The sequence below is a fragment of the Salvia miltiorrhiza genome, chromosome 8 (assembly GCF_028751815.1).
Source record: "Salvia miltiorrhiza cultivar Shanhuang (shh) chromosome 8, IMPLAD_Smil_shh, whole genome shotgun sequence".
In the NCBI taxonomy this organism is placed as follows: Eukaryota; Viridiplantae; Streptophyta; class Magnoliopsida; order Lamiales; family Lamiaceae; genus Salvia; species Salvia miltiorrhiza.
In genome coordinates this window covers 43890395-43913201 of record NC_080394.1, presented here as the reverse complement: position 1 = coordinate 43913201, position 22807 = coordinate 43890395, and the positions used below count along the sequence as shown (strand labels likewise).

Sequence of the window (22807 nt, the reverse complement as noted above, 5' to 3'; positions counted from 1 at the left end):
TATATATATATATATATATATATGGTGGAGTTAAAATAGAAACCCCCCTTAAGATGAAAACTAGGAACCTAATCTAAACCACTGATTTTAATAAAATAAAGGGTTGAGATTAAATTAGCGATGCACATTTTAATATATAATGTAAATGTATTTTTAATTAAAATGGTAGAAATGTAAAGAATGAAATTAAAATTTACACGCATCATCATTTACAATTTCACTTTCACTTTTGAAATTCATCTAGGGCTTGAGAAGTAAGAAACCGCCGCCTTCTGTGCAGTTGAGGAACCACAGATCTGCACGCCGGCGACGAAGCAATAGAAGAACGATTTGCAGGAATATTGGACGCCGATCTGTGCAAGGCGACGGCGTAGGGGATTGACTTACAAATGTGCAAGACGAAGTCTTTTCCGGCGGCGGCGACATTGTTAGACGTGGGTCTTTGGCGTTCCCGGCGGCTTCGGCGATCTGAGCAAGGTGACAAAGTTTCCGACGGTGGCGATATTCTTGCTCATCGATCTGTAACAGGAGGCGGCGGCGGAGGCTGGCCGATTTGTACAAGGAGGTGGCGGCGGAGGCAGGCTCAGATTTTTGATTAATTCATTTTTTCTTCAAGCGATTCGAAACAGGTAAATCAATTACATAAATGGTATATGTTGTTGCATATTTGTGTGTTTTTTGGTAAATTTTTTAAAATTGAATAGATGATGGGTGTTGTTGCATAGATGCGACAAAGTTGTTGCAAAAATATACCATTTCTTGCGTTTTAGGTTTTTTTGATTTGCATAGATGAAAGATTGTGGTGATGTTGGATATTGATGCATAGATGTCAAAATTCAAACTTTTTTTTAGTTGCATATTTTGTGGTTGTTGGTGCATAGATGTTGGATGTTGATGCATAGTTGTCAAATTTCCTATTTTTATTTTTTTGTTAATTTTTTAAGATTGCATGGATAATGGTGATTGTTGCATAGATGTTGGATGTTGATGCATAGTTGTCAAATTTTCTACTTGTTTTTTTGTTAATTTTTTTAGATTGCATGAATGACGGTGATTGATGCATAGATGTTGGATGTTGATGCATAAATGTCAATTTGCATTTGTTTTTTTTTTTCTTTATTTTGTTTTTAAAATGCATAAATGAGGGTTGAAGAGTAAGAATTTGGTTTGTAGATTAAGAATTTGCTTCATCAATTAATCGCCGTACAAGGTTTGAACTAGAATTTAAATATTATATTTTTTGGTGTTAATAAAATGATGAGTAGAAAGAATCAAGTAAATCAATGAAGCTAGTTTTGTAATTAATGAAAAATATGTAATTATTAATACTACTTATTTTGAGGGCATACTCTATGTCAATCACTGTCAATAGGAAACCATGGTAACTAGATAATGAATTAAATTATCATTAATCATTCACTCTCTTAGGCTGATATTATCCTTGATCTTCTATTCGTCACATGCGAATTTACTAATTATTTGAACCATAATTGTTGTTGCATAGATGTTGGATATTGCTGCATACATGTGAAATTGAGATTTTTTTTTTCCGGACAGTTAAATATGCCTCTTGGGACGAAATCATCTGCTAGAATGGTTAATAAAGAGCGTCCAAATGGTACATTTTGATTTTACTTACATTCTTATGTAGAAATATGTTAATTAATTTTATTATTTTTGCAAGATGACACTGGTGAACGACTAGAGGAATTCTACAATATTATAGCTGATAAAGTTGCTGAAAGTATTTTCAAAAATCGGCAGAAAGGTAAAATATTAACAATTTTAAATATTGTCAATGAGCTTATTTTATTTTTTTTAACAAAATATGCATTCAAATTGGGTTACATAACAGATGTTAGTAACTCAAGACGTAAAGAAAAAGATGGTCCAAGTAATGAGCAAATTCAAACTGATGATGCCCAAGGTATAATACAAGTTTGAAATATTTTTAATGTGTTTGTATACTATTTGTGCATTTCATTTTAAATGTTTCGTGTGTTGCAGTTAATGCGTCTACAATTATAGATGAATGTATGCAAGCTACTAGGTCGAAAAACAAAGGAAAGGAGAAGGCAAACACTTCTTTTGAAGGCACACTTCGTAAGATCTTAAACACAAATCAAAATCTTTTATTAGTAAATAATATTAAAATGATTATACTTACTTGTGCAAACTTTATAATATGCAGTTAATGACCCAAGAGTCATAAATGCGAGAAAAGGGGTTGTCTGTAAGATCCATGAATCGCTGTGCATTTATGATGATGACTTTGTTGAAGCTGGTTTAAATACTAAGAAGAAGACTGAAAATGTTGGGCCAGAAGATACTGTTCACAAGGAAGCTAAGAATCATCCTATGCTTCGATCACGTGGCAGCCCATCACATTTGCAGAAGTTGATATCATCGCTCAACGACACCCAAAAAGAAGCTGTGAAACAGATTAGATTTGGCGATTTATTGCATCTACAAATCAATGAACTACCTACAAAGTTAGCATATTGGGTGATAAAAAGTTTCGACAGAAAAGAGCTGAGGATTGAACTTTGCAACGGCAAATTTATCAAATTATTGAAGAGGATGTGCAGAGGGTTTTTGGATTCCCTCGAGGCCCAAATTTGATCGAATCAATTGAGGCAAAACAGAAGCATAGTTTAAAAGATCAATAGGTTTCATTTTTCCCTAATTGCAAAAAGAGGCAAATCACAGCGAGTGACTTGGAAAAAGTGGCACATGAATGCGTTGATGGAGGGGACTGGTTCAAGAGGCATTTTTTGATTTTGGTTACACACACACTAGTGGAGTATAGAGGCCATGGATATGTGGTTCCTCTCATTATCAAGTGCGTAGAAGACTTATTGACTGTGCATCAATGGAATTGGTGCGAATATGTAATAAGAAGTCTTGTCGACGGCGCGACAAATGGGAGGCTAATCATAAACAAATGTTTGTTGGACCAGTGCTATTTCCATTGGTAAGTATATTATCAATTATTAAACTTATTAAATAAACACTTAAAATAGTAACTTGTATTTTTAACAATGCACAAATTTTGTAGGTACTTTACTTGGACCGGACTACAGTTGGAAACATCATGCATGGCAGACAGTTACCATCCATTGCCAATTGGGATTACAAGTTGATGAAAGCTAAAGAAGATGTAGAATCCAAAAGTCGAAGAGGATTTGGATATGGGGAGTTGTTAGATCCCATTGAGCTTCACTTTGGTGTTGAGATGAATGATGTTGGAGCAGAAAATACAGTAAATGTTGATCCTGATGAGGCAAGTTACATTTATTTATTCATGTAATGCATTATTTTAACTAAAGAATTCTAGTTTTGTATAATGCATTATTGGTTACAGCTTGTAGATGTAGCAATGGATCAAAAAAATTTGGGAAACAACTTATGAGGAAACTACATAAGCTAGTGTTGATTCGGAAGGAAATGGAATCAATGATTGAAACCACGAAGAATGTTGATGTTGTCGATGACGGTTTGAAGAAAGCAATAACTGAGGCAATGATGGAATTGGGCCTCCAAGATATGAGTAGCCCTACACCGAACGTAATGGACAACACACATTTCTGGAATGAAGTGATTGATGCCAGCGATAAAATAGAATCCACAATCGAAAAGCGTAGGGAAATAATGGGTGACTTGTCAGGTGGTCCAACTTTTTATCTTGGGGTTTCACAAATGGACATGGACACAGGCGTTCAGATGCACACTGAAGAGGCAAGTAAATAATGCATGCTATTTTGTTTATTACTATAATATATTAAGTGCATAAATGCATAGCTTCGGTTTATCAAGTGCATAAATGCATAGCCTCGGTTTTAATCGTTTAATTACTTTGTTGGTTTCAGTTGCATAAATTGCAAAAAAAAATTGGCATAGTAAAATATAGTAGATGCACAGTTTCTATTGCATAAATACAAATTTTTTATATCTATCTAAGTTGTTTGTGCTAGTTTCAATTGCATTTAATGCATATTTCTCTATGTGCACAATAAAATGTTATAGTTGCACGGCATATTTCAGTTTGTTCACATATGAGTTATAATTAATGTTAATGTAATTGTAGGTTGGCATAGGGAAGGACAAAAGTGTTGGGCACTCAGATGAAGCACAAATTGAGATTCACGATCATGGTCAAACAAAAGAGAACGTTGTTGGTACATTGCCACGGAGAAGCAAAAGAAAGATGGTAAAAAAATAAATGATGACAAATTTTATTATATTCGATATGGTTGTATAACATAATCAATATATGTTTTGAGATTATTAGATATTTTTGAATTTGAATATGAATATGAAACTTGCTATTGTTGACATTGAAATGCATTTAGTTTTCATAAGTGATGTGATGAATTTATATTAAAAATCTTAAAAAACATAATAATTTGCTCCTTATAGTTTATGATTAGGAGTAATATATGCAGAGCATAGGAATGAGCTCGGTCAGAGGAATCTCTGAAGTCAGAGGAATGCTCTACCCACAAGATAGTCAATGGTAGAAATGACCACTTTACCCGGGAAGCGCCAGAGCAGAGGAATCACCCGCTCGCAGAGGAATCCAGAGCTCCCCGATACATACGCTGAGCAGAGGAATGAGCGAAGGAAGGCAAAATTACCATTGTACCCATGACCACGCGGGGAACATGACTCCCAGGCTGAAATTACTATTTTGCCCCTAAAGTGTACTCTATAAATACCCATGCATTTGTATCATGTATTTTCACGTGATTTTCTCTCAATACAACAGCAAATTCCTTTTTCTCAGCAATTCAACTCTACTCTCTCGATTTTCACGTTCAACACTAGGTAAAACTCACAACCCGATTATGATTCCTCGCGTAAAAACATCACCCACTCAATCACGATTCACCAGCTGGCGCCGTCTGTTGAAAATTTATGAGTCTAAGGCGTGAGTTTCAGCTTGCGCATGCAGATCTGCAATTACGAGCGGATTTGCGTGCACAGGTCCCGATTAGTCCGATGATTCGAGTAGCCAGGTGGATTCGGGGTGGTAGATCTACTTTTTTCGCTCCGATCCATCCGAAAACTTATAGATTCGCGGGTTTTGTTGCTTTCTCGTATGTGCACGTTTGGAGGATGGGTAAAATCGAGAATCGGGTGCTGGTATCTGTCTGTTTTGTATGCTATGATGTTAATTGGGTGTGATTTTCATGTTTTCTCGTACGATCTTCGTTTTCTACCGTATCTAACATGTTTTACTAACGATCTCTCGATTGTTGCTCTGTTCATATTTGTTTTCGGGTTTTTTGGGTGGTTCCTCTGATAATCTGTTCTTTCCGCCGGATTTGAATCGGAATTCGGGGAGAAAATCTCTGTTATTCGTTCTTCGTGTTTGAATATGTGCCCTGGGTTTATTTCCCAGCGCATGGAAGTATTTTGATCGGGAATTCATAATGACCTTCGCGCCAGTATTCAGGATTTCTTATGTCGAGGATTCCTGTGACAAGGGGTGGATCGATCTGTCTTTTATCGGGATTTTTCTCACATTTTTTATGTGTAGGTACCATGGACTCTTCTGACGTTCGCCGCACCCTCGAGAAGGACTTTGACAACACCGGGCTCAACTCTGCTGCCCGTACTGAAATGCCCGTCTCTCTGCTAAGCAGTCTGCCAGTCAGCACTGTTTTCTCTACACCGCTGGGCTTCCTCAACACCTCTACTACCCCGCTGTCGGGCCAGAACATCACCTCCCAGAGATCTGCTCTGGTTGCTGCTGGGTCTGAGCTACAAAGATTGGTCCCCACATCTATTGGTGGGTCACTGAACTTCGTTTTGGCAGAGCAGATGATGGCTCTGTTGAATTACGCTGTTGTGCGTCAGGCACTGGGAACTCCACTCGTACCAACTGTCCCCACTACTACCCCTCTGCTGGGAACGCTAAACCAGCAGAGCACTGAACTTCCACCTCACGCTACTCTAGAGGTGAACGAACAATTTGCCAGTAAACAACCCGCACTGCCGAAAGAAACACAAAAATTCCCCACTGAGAAGGAACCGGAAAGGAGGCCAGAGGGGAGCCGCACGGTGCTGCATAGCATTGTCCGAAGGGAAGTGGTGGATGAGTCTGATAGTCGTTCCATTACTCCTATTTTCAGAGAGGAAAGACCAAGGGAAAATGCAAAGCTGAAAAATCAACTCAAAGATCTGGAAGATACTCTAAGGGAGAAGTCTCAGAGGGTTGAGAAAGCACAGAGATCAGAGAGACCTCCTAGAGCAGAGAAGTCATACCGGTCAGAGAAGTCCCGTCAGACTGAAAGGTCAGAGGAACGAGAACAAGAGTACACCTCCGGCAAGCAGGGGCATAAGAGCCACAAACGCCATCACGTTCATGATTCACCGAGGGACAGAAAGGAACAGGGGAGATACAGGGATGAAAAGCGGGCCAAAACATCAAAGGTCAAAACCACCACCAATCGGAGCCCGTTCTCTGCTAATATCTTGGCGGATACTTTGCCAAGGAGCTACAAACCTATTTCACTCGACTACGATGGCACCACTGACCCTGAGGTGCACCTCAACCGGTTCGAAGGGCTACGTTACACATGTATTCAAAAGGCATCAAGTGCCGTATATTTTCTACTACTTTGACTGGACCCGCCCAGTTATGGTTCGGAACATTGGCCCCAAACTCTATTCACTCTTTTGAGGACCTTCAAACACGTTTTCTCAAACAGTTCGCGAGCTCGCGAAGGGTAGGAAAATCAGCCATCTCTTTGATGGACATAAAACAGGACCAACATGAAACGTTGCGGGAATACACTGCCCGATTTAATCTCGTTGCTCTGGAAGCCCCAGAGGCAGAGTCACAAATTAAAAATTACGCATACGTCAGGGGATTGAAGCACGAACTTTTCTTTGACGAGTTACAGATCAGGCCGGCTAGAGATTTTGATGACATCAAGTCAAGACTACCAGGGTATCTGCAATTAGAAGATGCCCGAACAGCCCGAAAGGCAGAAAGCGATAAGCACAAGGCCAGAAGGGCCGAGACCACGCCAGAGCAAAGCAACAGGAACCAAGATCGAGCACCTTTCAGAGGGTTGCCGCCTTGGGTACTTCCTCCTCAGACAGAGGTACCGCCCCGCCAACAGCGCACCGTGAACGAAGTCAACCGCTTCGATGAATACACTCCTCTGAACAAGCCACAAGAAGAAATCTTTCACCTGGTTAAGAACCAGCTTTTTTTCCGGGCGCCGGGTACTTACAGGGATGGGCAGCCACAGCTGGGGCCTAACAATGAAATATGTGAGTACCACAATGCTTATGGGCACTATACTAGATATTGTGGGCATCTCAAGCACCAACTGGAACTCTTAGTACGCCAGGGTAACCTGGATCAATTCATAGCCAGATGGAATGAGGTTCAAGGTCAGCAGGCCCAGGGAAATGATCAGAGGCAAGCTTAGGGAAATGACCAAGACCGACACCCAGAGAAAAACCGCGATCAGCGCAGAGGGGTCGCACAGGCTCGGGTACCTCCCCATCCGGCTAGAAGAGAGGTGCACATGATTTTTGGGGAAAACGGGCTACCAACCTCCAACCGACCCAAGAAATAGATTGTGCGGGCAGTGAGATTAGGATACTACCCTGAACAAGTAATGGAAATCACGGGCGCAGCAGAGGAACCAGCCATAACTTTCGAATTAGAGGACTTGAGGACACTCATGTACCCCCACGACGATGCGTTGGTTTTCACGGCCGACATAGCAAGTTGTATTGTACATCGCATCTTCGTGGATTCTGGGAGTGCGGTGAATATTTTATACTTAGAATGTCTCCAAGCTATGAGGATCGAAGCCACTATTGAACCCATGGACGCCCCTTTGTTCGGATTCGGCGGAGAAATCGTCATGCCACTGGGGTTTGTGGAGTTACCAGTTACTCTGGGCAGAGCAGACGCCTGTAAGCTCAGGATGGTACGATTTTTGGTAGTAGACATACCCAAACCATCTTACAACGTGATACTCAAACGCCCTGCTCTGACAGCGTTCAGAGCAGTCATTTCAATGTTCCACCTAAAGATGAAATTTCCAATCGGAGGTAGAAGAGTGGGGGAAATGTGGGGTGATCAAAAGATGTCAAAAGAATGCCATGTGCGAATGCTCACGCACTCTTCGGGTCAAAAAGGAGATAGGGTGACAGAGGGATCAGACACTAAAAAGAAGGGGAAGACGGGTGATATCGCTGGTCCGATAGAGGAGCGACGAGAATTGACAGAGCTGTTAAATGCTTGAGAAAACTCAGAGAAATCTGGCTTGATATCTACCAACTATGTGTGTAACATGATTGAGCTATTTCCGGGAAAAGAGGGCTTTCAGACAAAAATCGGGTCATCCATGAATGAACAAGCCAGAGCAGAGCTAATCAACTGTCTTCAGAGGAATGCAGATGTGTTTGCTTTCAGCACAGCCGACTTAAAGGGCATTGACAGAGGATTGGCGGAACATCGCCTCAATGTAGATCCTAATGTAAAACCAGTAAAACAAAGAACAAGGCATTTTGGGACCGAAAAAGATGCTGTGATCAGAGAGCAGGTCCAGGGATTACTAATGCGGTCACATCGAAGAGGTGCAGTACCCGGAATGGATCTCAAACGCCGTGATGGTGGCTAAAAAGACAAACACTACAGGGACTTGAATGCCGCTTGCCCTAAGGATCATTATCCTCTGTCGAGGATGGACCAACTTGTGGATTCTACCTCGGGTTGTGCGTTGCTATCCATGATGGATGCCTATCAGGGGTATCACCAAGTCAAAATGCATAAAGGGGATATTGCCAAAACGGCCTTTACCGTCTGCTGCGGGGTATTTGGTTGGAAGAGCATGTCGTTCGGTCTTAAAAATGCGGGGACTACGTATCAAAGAATGATGGAAAAAATATTTAGGGAACAGCTCGCGAAGAATATATCGGTATACGTGGATGATATGCTTGTGCGAAGTATCAGAGCAGAGGACCACGGCTCTGACCTGGAAGAAATTTTTACAGTTATCAGGGATCATAGACTCATGCTTAATTCAACAAAGTGCACCTTCGGGGTCACCACGGGAAAAAATTTTGGGGTACAAGGTCACCCCGGCGGGGATCGAGGTCAACTCAGACAAGGTGAAAGCCATAATGGATATGACACCGCCCAGAGGAATCAAAGAGGTAGAAACTCTGAATGGGCATATCACTACCCTAAGTAGGTTTATTTCACGATCGGCAGAGCGAAGCTTGCCGTTTTTCAAGATTTTAAGGACGGAGACCAGATTTGAATGGGATGCGGAGTGTCAATCAGCTTTCGATGATCTCAAAGCATACTTAGCAGAGCTTCCGACTCTGATCAAACCAATTCTCGGGGAAGTATTATATTTGTACATAGCAGTGGGCGAGGAATCAGTTAGCTCTGTCCTTATCAGATAGGAGGAAAGCCATCAGAGGCCGATCTACTTTGTCAGCAGGGTGATTCAGGGGCCCGAATTAAACTATTCAGAAATTGAAAGGGTTGCTCTGGCGGTCATGGTCACAGCTCGGAAGCTAAGACCCTACTTCTTGTCACACCGCGTGGTGGTTCGAACTGCCTTACCTTTCAAACAAGTGCTGGGGAGGCCAGATCTTTCAGGGCGCGTGGTGAAATGGGCCGTGGAGTTAGGGGAGTATGACGTGGATTATGAGCCGAGGATGGCTATCAAGGCCCAAGCCCTTGCAGATTTTATTCAAGAAACTACTCGTCGTCATGTGCAAGAATTTTGGGTGGCTTTCGTGGATGGATCGGTTACAAAAGAGGGATGTGGGATCGGAGTGTATATCATTTCTCCGGGATCAGAGGTATACCAATTCGCCATTAAATTCACCTGTAAGATATCTAACAATGAAGCTGAGTATGAGGCCGTGGTCAGAGCAGCGCATATCTTCTCAGAGCTGTGGGCAGAATGTGTCATCATCAGAACTTACTCACAATTGGTGGCTCAACAACTCTCGGGAGGATATCACATTAAAGAGGATCGGATGCGGGCATATCACAGCAAAATTATTGAATTAAAGAAAAAATTCGTGGAATTCAGAATAGAACAGATCTCTCGACAGGAGAACATTCGGGCAGATTTATTGGCACGGGTTGCTAGTGCAGTGGAGCAAACGTGGAATGATGAGATCACGCTGCTCTGCGACACCAGAGAAATGGGGACTTCCCAGGTTTTTGCGGTGGAAATTCGGGACGATTGGCGGGCTCCAATTATACACATTCTCAGAACAGTGGAATGACTGAGCAGAGAGTCCAATCAAAGGGCTCGATACGAGAATTACTGCTTGATCAATGATCAAATCTACAAGCGTTTCTTCAGCCATCCCTTACTGAAATGTTTATCTCCTGAGGAGGCTAACTTTGCTCTGACAGAAATTCATACTGGCTGTTGTGGTGGGCACATGGGATTCAGGGATCTTATACGAAAAACCATTCGGGCAGGGTTCTATTGGCCAACCATCACTAATGACGCCAAAGAATTCGTTCGCAAATGCGAAGCTTGTCAGAGGCATGCCGACATGATTAATATTCCAGGGGAGACTATGGGAGTAATGTATGTTGCCTGCCCATTTAACAAATGGGGCATAGACATCGTCGGGAAATTGCCTACGGCACCAGGGGGCAAATGCTTTCTCATTGTGGCAGTGGATTACTTCTCCAAATGGGTAGAAGCCGAGGTCGTATCAAAGATTAACGAAGGAACTGTAGAGCGGTTCATCTGGAGAAACATATGTTGCCGATATGGAGTCACTAGAATCATTGTATCGGACAATGGAACCCAATTCACAGGGCAAAGCATCGCCGATTTCTGTGATCGCATGGATATAACGCAACGCTTCATTTTCGTAGCCCATCCGCAAGCAAATGGGCAGGAGGAGTTAGCAAATAGAACAATTTGCGAAGGGATCAAAAAGCGGCTAAATCAGAGCAGAGGGAAGTGGGTCGAGGAGCTAGATACCGTACTTTGGGCCTATCACACCAGCCCAAAAATAGCAACCGGGGAGGCACCATTCACTCTGGTGTATGGATCCAACACGGTGATACCAGCAGAGGCTAGACTGGAGTCGTACCGGATAACAACATATAACACAGAGAAAAATTCAGAACTCCGCAGAGCAGAGCTAGACCTAGTGGAAGCGCAGAGAGATGAAGCCCAGGTCAGAGCAGCAAAATACAAGAGCATTATCAAGGCCGGATATGACAAGAGGGTCAGAGCGTGAAAGCTGTCCAAGGGCGACCTAGTTCTCAAGAAGGCCGACGCTCTGAAACCAGTGGGCAAGTTCGAGCCCAATTGGGAGGGTCCTTTCATCGTCACAGAGGTTTTGGGTGGCGGAGCATACGTATTGTTGGATTCAGACGGCAGAGCTCTCCCAAGACCGTGGAATATCAACACCTTGAAAAAGTTCTATGTGTAATTTTGTTAAACGAAATACCAAATTGTAGAATGGATACTCTTTTTCCCCACAGGGATTATAACAAGGTTCGGGGCCATGTTATCAATAAAATTGGATGCATGGTTTTAGGAATTCCGCGGTGTTGTCTTGTTCATTTTAATTATCTCATTTTACGTTGCATATTTTACTTAACATGTTCATGCAGAGCATTGCACGTGTCACCAGAGGGGGAGTAGGGTATATACCCATAATTTATAATTTCAATCCAAATTGCTGCTTAGCAAGTCAAGGGGAAGACAAACATCCAGGGTCTGTTGGATTTGTATACTGAAAGCAAGAACATTTTATGCTTGTATACAATGATTCCTGTGTTCACTGTTTTAATCTCCTATCTGTTTGTGTTCATGATTGCATATGTATGTTCTCTATCTCTAATATAAGTAGATTATATGGTGTGTTGTAGATCACAGAAGACCATATAATTGGATTAACCTTAAGAGATATAATATAATCACAGCCGAGATGACTTTAGGACGAGTCATCGTTTTAGGCTGCGGTATAGATGGAAGTAGTTTGTCTTGACTACTTATCTATACTAGTACGTCATAACGTATTGATAGGACCACAGTGAGATGTATTCTTCTATCTGACTTAAGTGAAGAATCAAGATCTCGGAGACTTAATAAAATCTTAATACTAATAAGATTTCGAATATATATGTTAATTCGTGTATCACTTTGATTTACTATGAGTGAGAGTTATATAGTAACTTGAGTACTCTGTATCTTGGGTGATAGCGGTTAATATATGATATTTGATTATCTGTATTAGTACTCGTATCCGATAGAGGATAATGGCATCCCCTTAAGGAGCTCAATGATGTTTATTGCGTTAAACCCTGCAGGTTGATTAAGTTCAGGCGCAATAATAAGTTTTGAGTGGTACTGCTTAAGGATTACAAAGTGATTAATTAATTAAAGCTGTCAGAGCTCTAATTAATTAATGGATATCGGATATTTTAAATACGTGGATTTAATACGTCTAAATACAAGCCCCGACTCATCACCGGCAATAAAGGGGTAAGTCAATATTGGTTCTCTAGTGGAATGAACTAATATTTATAAATTAATTATGGTCTGGGCTGACCATAGATAATTAATTTATTTGAGGCCCATCTTTATTCCTTGTATTTGGTCCCTGGACTGGCCCAAAGTCTCCTAGCCCTAGAAGAGCTGGAATTCGCCCAACACCCTAAAACCTGCGCCCCCTCTTCTGTGTTTTATTATAAATTACAACTGTCAGCTCTCAGGAAACACACACTGATAAAAATTAGGGTTTTCGAGAGAGCTGTGAGGCGCAGGAACGTGTGGGAGTTTTCTAGCTTGGGACTTTCATAGTTCGTTGTCCATCCAACGGTGAAAGCTGAGCGGGATACAGTTCAGAAGATCAGAACTGGAGTCATTCGATTCGATCATCGACAGCCTCTGCATACACTTTTCAAGTAAGTATTCCTAAACACCTATGTGCAGCTGTTAAATTCATAGGAGCATGTTAGGAATTAATCGTTGTATGATGAATTAATAATAATCCAAGAAACGATCATCGGGCATTAGAGTATTAATTCAATTTAATATTCCTTCAGGGTCAACATCCACGTAAAGGGAAAAGTAGAGGGTTCGTCTTAATCGTAAGCCGCGAAAGTTGGATGCATCCCCCGGATCATCTATGCTCTGCGCAGAGGGTTCGTTTTAACCGTAAGCCACGAAAGTTAGGCGGGTCCCTCTGACCGTCTATGCTCCGTGCAGGGTGTTCTCTTAATCGTAAGCCACGAAAGTTGGATGCATCCCCCGGATCATCCATGCTTCCCGCAGAGGGTTCTTTCTTAACCGTAAACCACGAAAGTTAGGTGGGTCCTTCTGACCGTCTATACTCCGTGCAGGGTGTTCTCTTAATCGTAAGCCGCGAAAGTTGGATGCATCCCTCGGATCATCCATGCTCCGCGCAGAGGGTTCTTTCTTAACCGTAAGCCACGAAAGTTAGGTAGGTCCCTCTGACCGTCTATGCTCCGTGCAGGATGTTCTTTTAATCGTAAGCCGCGAAAGTTGGATGCATCCCCCGGATCATCCATGCTCCGCGCAGAGGGTTCTTTCTTAATCATAAGCCGCGAAAGTTAGCTGAGTCCTTATGACCAGCTATGCTCCGCGCAGAGTATTCCAACCAGTACGAGGGAAGAGTCAGAGAAATGAATACGAGGGAACAGTCAGAGAAATACATACGAGGGAAGAGTCAGAGAAATACATACGAGGGAAGAGTCAGAGAAGTGCATACAAGGGAAGAGTCAGAGCAATGCATACGAGGAAGAGTCAGAACGACAAAAGGAAAATTCAAAGTAGGGCATACTAAAAAGAAGTCAGAGCAACGAAAAGCAGAAAAATTGCACATACCTCAACAACGTAAACAAGTAGAAGCTGACCAGAGAAATCGCAACAATTTCAACAACACACTCAGAGAAAAGCCGATCAGAGGAATCATGAACACTTTACCAAAAAATCAAAACCCTACTCTTTACAGAGGAAATAACAGCTACATCTCGGAGCGCCGAAATACAACCCACATCAATTCAAAGGCAAGACAACAGCAACAAGACGACACGAAGGGTAAATAAATGCGAAGCCAGACCAAAAGTGAACTCATATCATTTCAAAATAAGGGAGAAATCATTATGGGAGTTCATCAACGGCGCAAAAAGATAAAACCTCGCATCACAGCGAAATAAAAAAAAGTATCATTCAAATGTAGCAGAATATTTACAATTGAGATAAACAAATTCCAGAAAGAAGGAGAGGATAATAACAGCAGTCAGGAGGAAGAAGCAGCAGTAGAGAAGTTCGGGTCAGCAACTTCGGCGGCAGCATCAGAGGCTTCTTCAATGTATCAGAGGCATCCACCTCGCGCAGTCGCTGTTCTACGTCCAACAGCTTCAAGGCCTCTTTGGTATACTCGTTTTCATTTCGGTACAAGGCAAAGAGCTGGTCCACAGCCTCAGAGGTGGAGACGGAAGCATCAAAGGTGGAAGGCAAAGGGGGATCCATGCTGAATTGATCAAACCCTCGGGAGCCAACGTTAGCCCAGCCCCTCAACTGTCCCACAAACAGCTTCAGGGCCTCACAGAAAGGGGCTTGATACTTGGGAGTAGCCGGCGCGGGATCAGGACAAACCCCAAAGGTGAACAGGGAAAGGACCTTTTCCAGAACCGGATACCACCACAGGGGCTTCTCCAGGGAGTCAGCAATTATGCCCAGTAACGTGTTAAGGTCCTCATCTTTGATATTGTCCATCAGGGCCCCCAGATCCAGAGCAGAAGCCTGCTCCTCTGACGCCCCCAACACTTCTGCCATCTTCATCGCTGTCTCTATGATAACATGGGCAAAAAGCTGGGACAACCCCTCCAGATACTCTGGTGTCCTCTGGAACGCCGTCAGGCTATCCTCCAGCATCACGTCTAGAAATTGCTGGCCCCGAGGGGAGATGAAGAACTCCAGTCGCTGGTCCCGGGCACCCAGCACATAGCCACGCTTCAGAGCGCCTTCACTGGCCACCTTCCTGGGGTGCTTGGCCTCTTTATATTCCAATCGATATCGGGCCCAGAAACGCTCCAAGTTCTCATACCTCTCCTTTTTAGTCCTCTCCAGCTCTGAGGCCAGGGAGGCCTTCTCCACCTCCAGCTGCTCAACCTTGGCCCGCAGCGCGGCCATGTCTGTATTAGTCTAGCTGAAGCGCTCCACCAGGACCGTGACCTCCTAGTCACGCTTCGCCTGCGCCTCCTTCTCCTTTTTCAAATCTTTCTCCAATGTATCGTAGTCATCGATACACTGGATTGTCTCACCTATGTGGGACTCCAGCTGCAGGGAATCAGAGGAAAAGTGTCAGAGCAAAGAAACTAAAAAGTAAACACCAAACATCACCAAGGTAAGAATAAATGCAGGGTACCTGAGTCCACAGTTGACCGATACTGCTGGCCAACTTCACCCTCTTCATCTTGGAAGCTGCCTCCCGATCCTTAAGATTCGAACAAAGTCTCATCCCTTCATGGATGAGACAGGCTTGGAAGTAGAGGTCTCTGATGCCTCTGCAGTAAGGGCCAGAAGATTGCCCCCTTCGACATCCGTGGAAGTGGTCTCCGTTTCATCTACCGGCTCTTTTTCCATCACCAGCGCGCTCCCTTTTTGCAGGGCTTCTCTCCTCCTCTTCTCCTTGAGAGACATCAAGGTACCCATCTTCCTCTTTCTTGTAAATGCAGGGGTAGGGATGTCCTGGGTCTTCTTCGGTGCGGGAGTATCCTCGGAGATATCCACCACGGGGATACTACCCCCAAAAATAGCAGACCCCCCTGCCCTGTGAGAACTGCCACCAGAGCCGCCAGCCCTCTGCTGATCCGGGCTAAACAGTGCCAGGACCTCCATGGATTTTTCCCTTGCCCAGAGGAAGGCTTCGAGTGAGGGTGGTCACCCCTGCGACGTCGGACACTGTCCGAGAGGTGTCCATTTCAGAGCCAGCGGGCTGCTCTGATGTGTCCACCCTGGAGCTGGAGTCTCCAGAGCCACGCCCCCCGGGACCAGAGGGACGGTCAGCAGAAAGAATTGATCGGCATTTTTGTCTCCATGACATGCCTGCAGACAAACAACGCTACATCATCATAATCAGAGTAGTGCCAATACATATATTTATTAACACGTGACATTACCTATAGTTGTGTGTGGATACAGAGGGAATAAATCATTGGCTGCTAGAGCCGAGTTGCTCTCGGTGAGTTGTTTGCAGGGGAATGACTCTTCTTTATTAAGGGCATTAAGGTTAGCTATCACCCCCAGATCAAAATCGTTGGGGGTTCCTTGGGAAGCGGGCTTATGTTTGGTACGAATATCATGCCACTTTAGCTCTTGGGCACCGTACTGGCGCCAAGTACCAGTGGCAGTTACCACATAGCAGTAATAGGGCAGGAAGCCCTTATCATAGGAGTTCAGGGAGCTGAGGAAGGTGGTGGGGTACGTTTTGCGGGCGACGAAGCTATATAGGGGACCACCCTGTAATCTCAGGGATTGGGTCTAAAGGAATAGCTTTTTGGTGTCTTCGACACCATGAGATCTACACAAAATGTATGGAAACAAAATAATCTCCGAAGGGCAGAGGGGGCTACTTGATAGAAGGGAATCTGGAAATAATTACAAACTTCTACTAAGAGTGGAGGAGGGGAAAGTCTCAATCCGGCGTCAATCTGGGCCTGCCATATAGCTGCGGTGTTTATTTGCATTCTACGAAATGGTTCTAAAGACTAGGTATGTGGTTCGAACCTCAGGCCAGCAGGGTTTTTACACATTTCGGCCATCTTATTCATGTCCCTGGATGGGGGAATGGGCTTAGGCATCTTAGGAGGAGGTGGGGGAGATTCAAGGGAGGCTGGAGGATCTTGAGGATTCTGGGGATCGGAAGAAGATAGTTGAAAGGCCGGAGGGTTTTGAGGATTCTGGGGATCGGGAGAGGAAGGTAGAGAAGCTGGAGGAGTGGGGTTAGGAGAAGGGGAAAAAACAGGGCGGTCAGCGGATGAAGACGCCATGGAAGATTATATAGCCTAGGGTTTACAAGCTCTGAACGAGAGCACCAACAGACTCAACACAACCAACCCACGCCGAACACAAGTACCAGGGAGAGGGGATGTAGGATTTACCTAAGTCTGCGGTGGAAACTGAAGAAGATAAATCGCAAAGTATACGCCGGAATCGGGGAAGGAAGGCCACTGGAAATAATGGGAGTAGTTGAAGCATACGAAGCAAGAACAAAGAAAATGAAAAGTGAAAATTGAGTTTGAATCCACTAGAGTTTAACCTACGCGGGCAACAGCAAAGTAGCGGGATGAATGACACGTGGCATTGAGAGGAGGATCGACGGTTGAGAATTTCTACAGAAAAATGAAAAGACGGAAGGGATGAAAAGGTAGCCTCGGGATGCGGAAAAGTACGCTGCAAAAGGGCAGGCATTTAATGCAGGTGACATTAGCAATGCGGGCGAACACTCTGACTAGTCACTTCATTTCAAAGCAACTAGCCAGACCAGAGGGGGGAGTAGCTGATGAGGAGTAATATATGCAGAGCATAGGAATGGGCTCGGTCAGAGAAATCGCTGAAGTCAAAGGAATGCTCTACCCACAAGATAGTCAACGGTAGAAATGACCACTTTACCCGGGAAGCGCCAGAGCAGAGGAATCACCCACTCGCAGAGGAATCCAGAGCTCCCTGATACATATGTTTCTCTGTCGCTGAGCAGAGGAATGAGCGAAGGAAGGCGAAATTACCATCGTACCCATGACCACGCGGGGAACATAACTCCTAGGCTGAAATTACTATTTTGCCCCTAAAGTGTACTCTATAAATACCCATGCATTTGTATCATGTATTTTCATGTGCTTTTCTCTCAATACAACAACAAATTCCTTTTTCTCAGCAATTCAACTCTACTCTCTCGATTTTCACGTTCAACACTAGGTAAAACTCGCAACCCGATTATGATTCCTCGCGTAAAAATATCACCCACTCAATCACGATTCACCATTTTACATTTTGTGAAATTATAATTCATAAACAAAATTAATTTAGGTTAGGAAAACTACATTTAAATATTTTTTTAGTTTTTATGTGTAAGATATTAGAGTTGCATAGATGCATAGATGAGATTTAACTCATGTATTTACATTTTTGGTTTAAATTTCAAATATTGCATATTTGTAATTGGCTTTTTTTTTGGCTTTTCATTAATATCATAATTTATTGTATAATTATTTCATGTGGTTTCATAATCTATGTTGTATTGTAGGTTTATTTTATGCTTAACAAATAAAACTTTTCATGTTATTAAATAAATATTGTAAAATTGTGCTGCACAAATACAGACGACAACAACCTTGGAAAGATAAAAAAAAAAGAAGCTTCAAAATATTCCTGTGACGTTGTTGGTGGCTGATAAGGAGAGTTGCGATGGAAATACAAAAGAATTGGTAATTAAAACAATTTAATAAAAGTATTATACATAATTGTTTTGTAGATGCATATTATTCTTTTTGGCAAAATTTTAGAATTGTATTATTTGATGCAGGTCTCAACACAATTGGTTCCGTATGGGAAACCACAATGTAGACCCACAGAAGTGTTGAAATCAACGACCATTATAAAATCGCCGTACATGATTAGACAAGTGAATGCAACTAAAAAGCTTTCAAAAGATGAGATTCGTTTAGGACTGTTTGCACTTTATAACACCAAAGACATCATGTATGTAATAAGTTATTTTTACAAAATATTACTATTACATATTAGTATACAATTGCACTGACTATGAACATATATAAATTTGATTGCATGCTTTTGTATTTACTTATGGTATTCAATATATAAATACAATATTTGTTAATATGTATTATTTCTTTTTTTTTTTACAGTGATGAAGTGTTGTTTGCATGTGATGCACATGAACTCACGCGTTTTGACATGATGACTTTGAGCAAAGGAAAGATGGTGTCTACAAGTATTGTTAATGCATGGACTTACATGCTCAACAAATTGGAGATATTCCATGCAACTGACTCTGATGCACGTTTTTTTGCTACGACAAAACTCTATGTAAGTTGATGTTAAAATTCATTGTAGTATGAGTCTTATTAAATACAAATTTAAATTTGTATGTATATAGTATTGTAGGATACCCTGTTTGTTCATGCACATCCACACAATAAGAGGTCAGAAATTTTCTTTGAGACAATGTCGTCGGAGCTATTACATTATGACCATACTTCCATATCGAGAATCGATCTTGTACGTTTCATCAAATCTTTTTGCAAAATTTATTTGATGTTATATATAAATTGTATTAACAGTTGTGGTTGATTATTGTGAAATATTTAATTACAGTTTGTGTTCCCTGTGTACGACGGAATGAAGTTCTATGCATTAACATTCGATGTGAAGAGAGGGCGAATACTAGTTTTTGATAGCACAAATGTGTCAAAGGAAGATTGCCGTATAGAAAAATATGGTGTTGTTATCGATGACCTGGTATGGTTTTAAATTTTGTTTGAGAAAACTCATTATTTATTTTAAACATAAATTTTATAACTTTCAAATTATTTGATTATGTAGGCAAATGTACTTGGAGAATACTTGCACCTACGTGGAGATCCGATGAAAAAAAATAAAGATGTTGAAGGCAAAGAAATTTGTTGTCCATATGAAGTGGGGTAACAAAAGTTGCATGGAAGCCAGCGGTATATATCTCATGCGCCACATTGAAACTTATATGAGGGAGACACCGTGCAACTGGGTATGTGGACTTCCCACAAATCCAGAAAGGCATTTGATTAGGCTTCGTACAAGATACTGTGCAACTATGATTGGATGGACAAATAACTACGTAAAGGATGATGTAATGAGGGGTGCATCTGCATATTATCAAAATTTCTTGTCCGTACCAGATGAGAAGATGGAGAAAATATTTGGATGACTTTTGGTTTAAATAGTACACTGTGTTGGAACTAATTTTGTTTCTCATATGATTAGATATGACGAATTTTTCTTAAACAATTTTATTATCATTTACATCAATTTTCGAATTAGTTTATGAAGGACTACTGATATTACGTCTTTTGTTCTCATTTGTGGTGCATTGTTGGTTTTAATTGCATAAAATAAATATTTCTTAAGTGCACAATAAAATGTTAACTTTGCAAAGCAGAACATATTGTTGTGCATTTGAATCATAATTATTGTTGCATAGATTCACATTTTGTAGACATATTTTTAAGATGTGGTGTCAATGAATATACAATAATATTATATGTGAATTATTTTTTTATAAATAAATAGAATCAAAATGTAAATAAATGCAAAATATATTTCAATAAATAAATAAAAATTTCATATACATAACATAAACAAATAGTTGTAAAAGTAATAGAGAGAAAAAATAATAAGTATTCTCCAGGTACATTCGAATTGCATAGATGCATATATGCATATGCATGCATTAATTGATATGCATTATATTCAAGATAAGTGACAATTAAATAAAATCCAACTTACGTAACTTTAATTCTGCTTCTAAGCGTAATTTCTTCCTACTACAACTTCCTTTGGTTTTCGCAACATCCGGAGGGAACACAATAACAACAGACGGCAATGATCAATCATAGAAATTCTCAATCAATCTTTCTTTAAAAGAAGATGAAGATGCATTACATGACTTTTTGGATTGTTCATCTAAAAAATCTTGCAACATCTTCCTCAAAGATTGAATCGCTTCAACATTACCCTCCACAATTCCAATGCAATTCAAAGCCAAAGAAACCAAACCATCTGCATTTGCTTCGCAATTATTAGTTGATGAACCAAAACGATTTTGACCTACCTTTCTGAAGATTGATGACACATTCTTTGTCCATCTGTAGACAATGTATTTTTCCGGGATTTCTTTAAACTTCAAATTGCGTGCAACTGCAAACATATGTCTACACAACAAGTTCGAACAAAGTACTTGCATGAGCACGACAAGTAATCATCAACAATATTGTGATGTACCTTAAATATACCAACTGCATCGTCATCCACATCATATATGTGTCCCTCATTGTCATCTATGCATTTAGGTATAGTACAATATGCAGATACATATTGGATTTCCTTTTGAACCTCTAGGAAAATATTATTAGTATATACAGTAGCAGCATGCTTCTCAATATCCAGTATTGTACGTAACTCAGGGAAAGATGTCTCATCAGCCAAACTTAATGCATCATGATCATGACGTTGAGTTTCAATAGCCGTCTCAAACAACACATACAACTCACTTAAACTTGCATGCTTATTTAAGTGACGTTTGAAAAAGTTGTTCTCACTCTCAGACAATGATGTTGTTCTGAACAAAGCACTCATGTGCAAGTCTCGAAAGAATGCAAGAACCCAAAAGCTTCTTAAACGAAACATTTCATCAAACCACTTATGACCAACCAAATTGAATTCCTCAATGAGAGCATTTCATTTATCTTCGAACTCACTAGGCTCATATGCATCACTCCAAACAACTTCATCAAATCTCAATTTAAAATCAGGATCATCCCTTAAAGGCACAGACAACTTTTCCACCATTTTCATAGTTATATGCCACATATAAAAACGATGACGAGAAGAAAAAAGAACCTTGGCAATAGCTGCTCTCATACCAAGATCTTGATCCGTAATTATCATAGTAGGCTGCGATCCCATGCACTTCACAAAAGTAGACAAAATCCAAGAATATGATTCTTCATCCTCGCGTGAAATCAATCCAGCTCCAAAAGTAACACACCTTCCTTGATCGTCTTTACCCGTGAAGGGAGTGAAGATCAAACTATACCTGTGAAGCATTTAAATGAAACTATAATGCACAGATTAATATATTTAAAATGGAATGTATATATTTTAAAAATAAAATACAATAATACCTATTCGTGTTATACATTGCATCAAATGATATTGTCTGTCCAAAAATTTTGTAGTTCTCAATTGATACAGCATCTGCCCAAAATAGTCTAGTCAACTTGTTTGACTCATCAACATCATACTAAAAAAACCCACTATTTGCAGAACGCTTTCGCTTAAACTTTTCAAGTAAGATTTCGACATCAACTCCATTGGCCCATGACTTCACATCACGAGAATGATTTTTAAAGTCAATCTTCCTGCAGCCTGCATCATCCACACCACCTACTAACTCAGAATAAATCTTGAAGGAACGAACTGCACATATATTAGCCTTAAAACATTTAGCCATGAAAAATTGATGCCCATAATCAAGATTCCTATGAACTTTCAACAAATGATGATACCCTTCGGAAGCCAACTTATGCGTGTGACCTTCAATGAATTTATAAATCTCATAGTCAATCCCAACTGCGATTCGATAACCAACACGAGCCATACAATGCGCCCTAGAAGACAAACGCTTTCTCTTTTGTTTCTTTGCACCTTGGTCAACATCTTTGACTTTAACATCTTCTTTCGAACCTTCATGTCTACACACCATTTATCGTAAAACAAGAACACCACTACCATCTTTTGCTTTTTTTTGCATACTTTTACGAATAGTGAATCCACATGCAGTTGCGTATGCACAGTAAAAACTCACACCATCTTCAAGAGTATCAAATGTTTGGCCAATTTTAGGTTTCAATGAATCAACACATTGAGGAACGTACAAATCTTCAACATCCGTAGTTTCCAAATCAAGATGCACAGAATCTGAATGAAATAATAAAATATACTTAAACATTAATAATACTAAAATATGT

The 22807-nt window shown here is 41.1% G+C and overlaps 1 protein-coding gene across 1 annotated transcript; it reads right to left on the bottom strand.

Moving 5' to 3' along the window:
• Positions 1-20664: 20664 nt before the first annotated feature.
• Positions 20665-22542, bottom strand: LOC130998517 (protein FAR1-RELATED SEQUENCE 5-like). Its single transcript, XM_057923933.1, has 6 exons — positions 22095-22542; positions 21962-22034; positions 21678-21873; positions 21536-21614; positions 21071-21421; positions 20665-20975 (listed from the first exon to the last, which is right to left on the bottom strand). Exons 1-6 carry the CDS (start codon positions 22540-22542, stop codon positions 20665-20667), a joined length of 1458 nt encoding a protein of 485 aa, XP_057779916.1.
• Between the last annotated feature and the right edge of the window lie 265 nt (positions 22543-22807).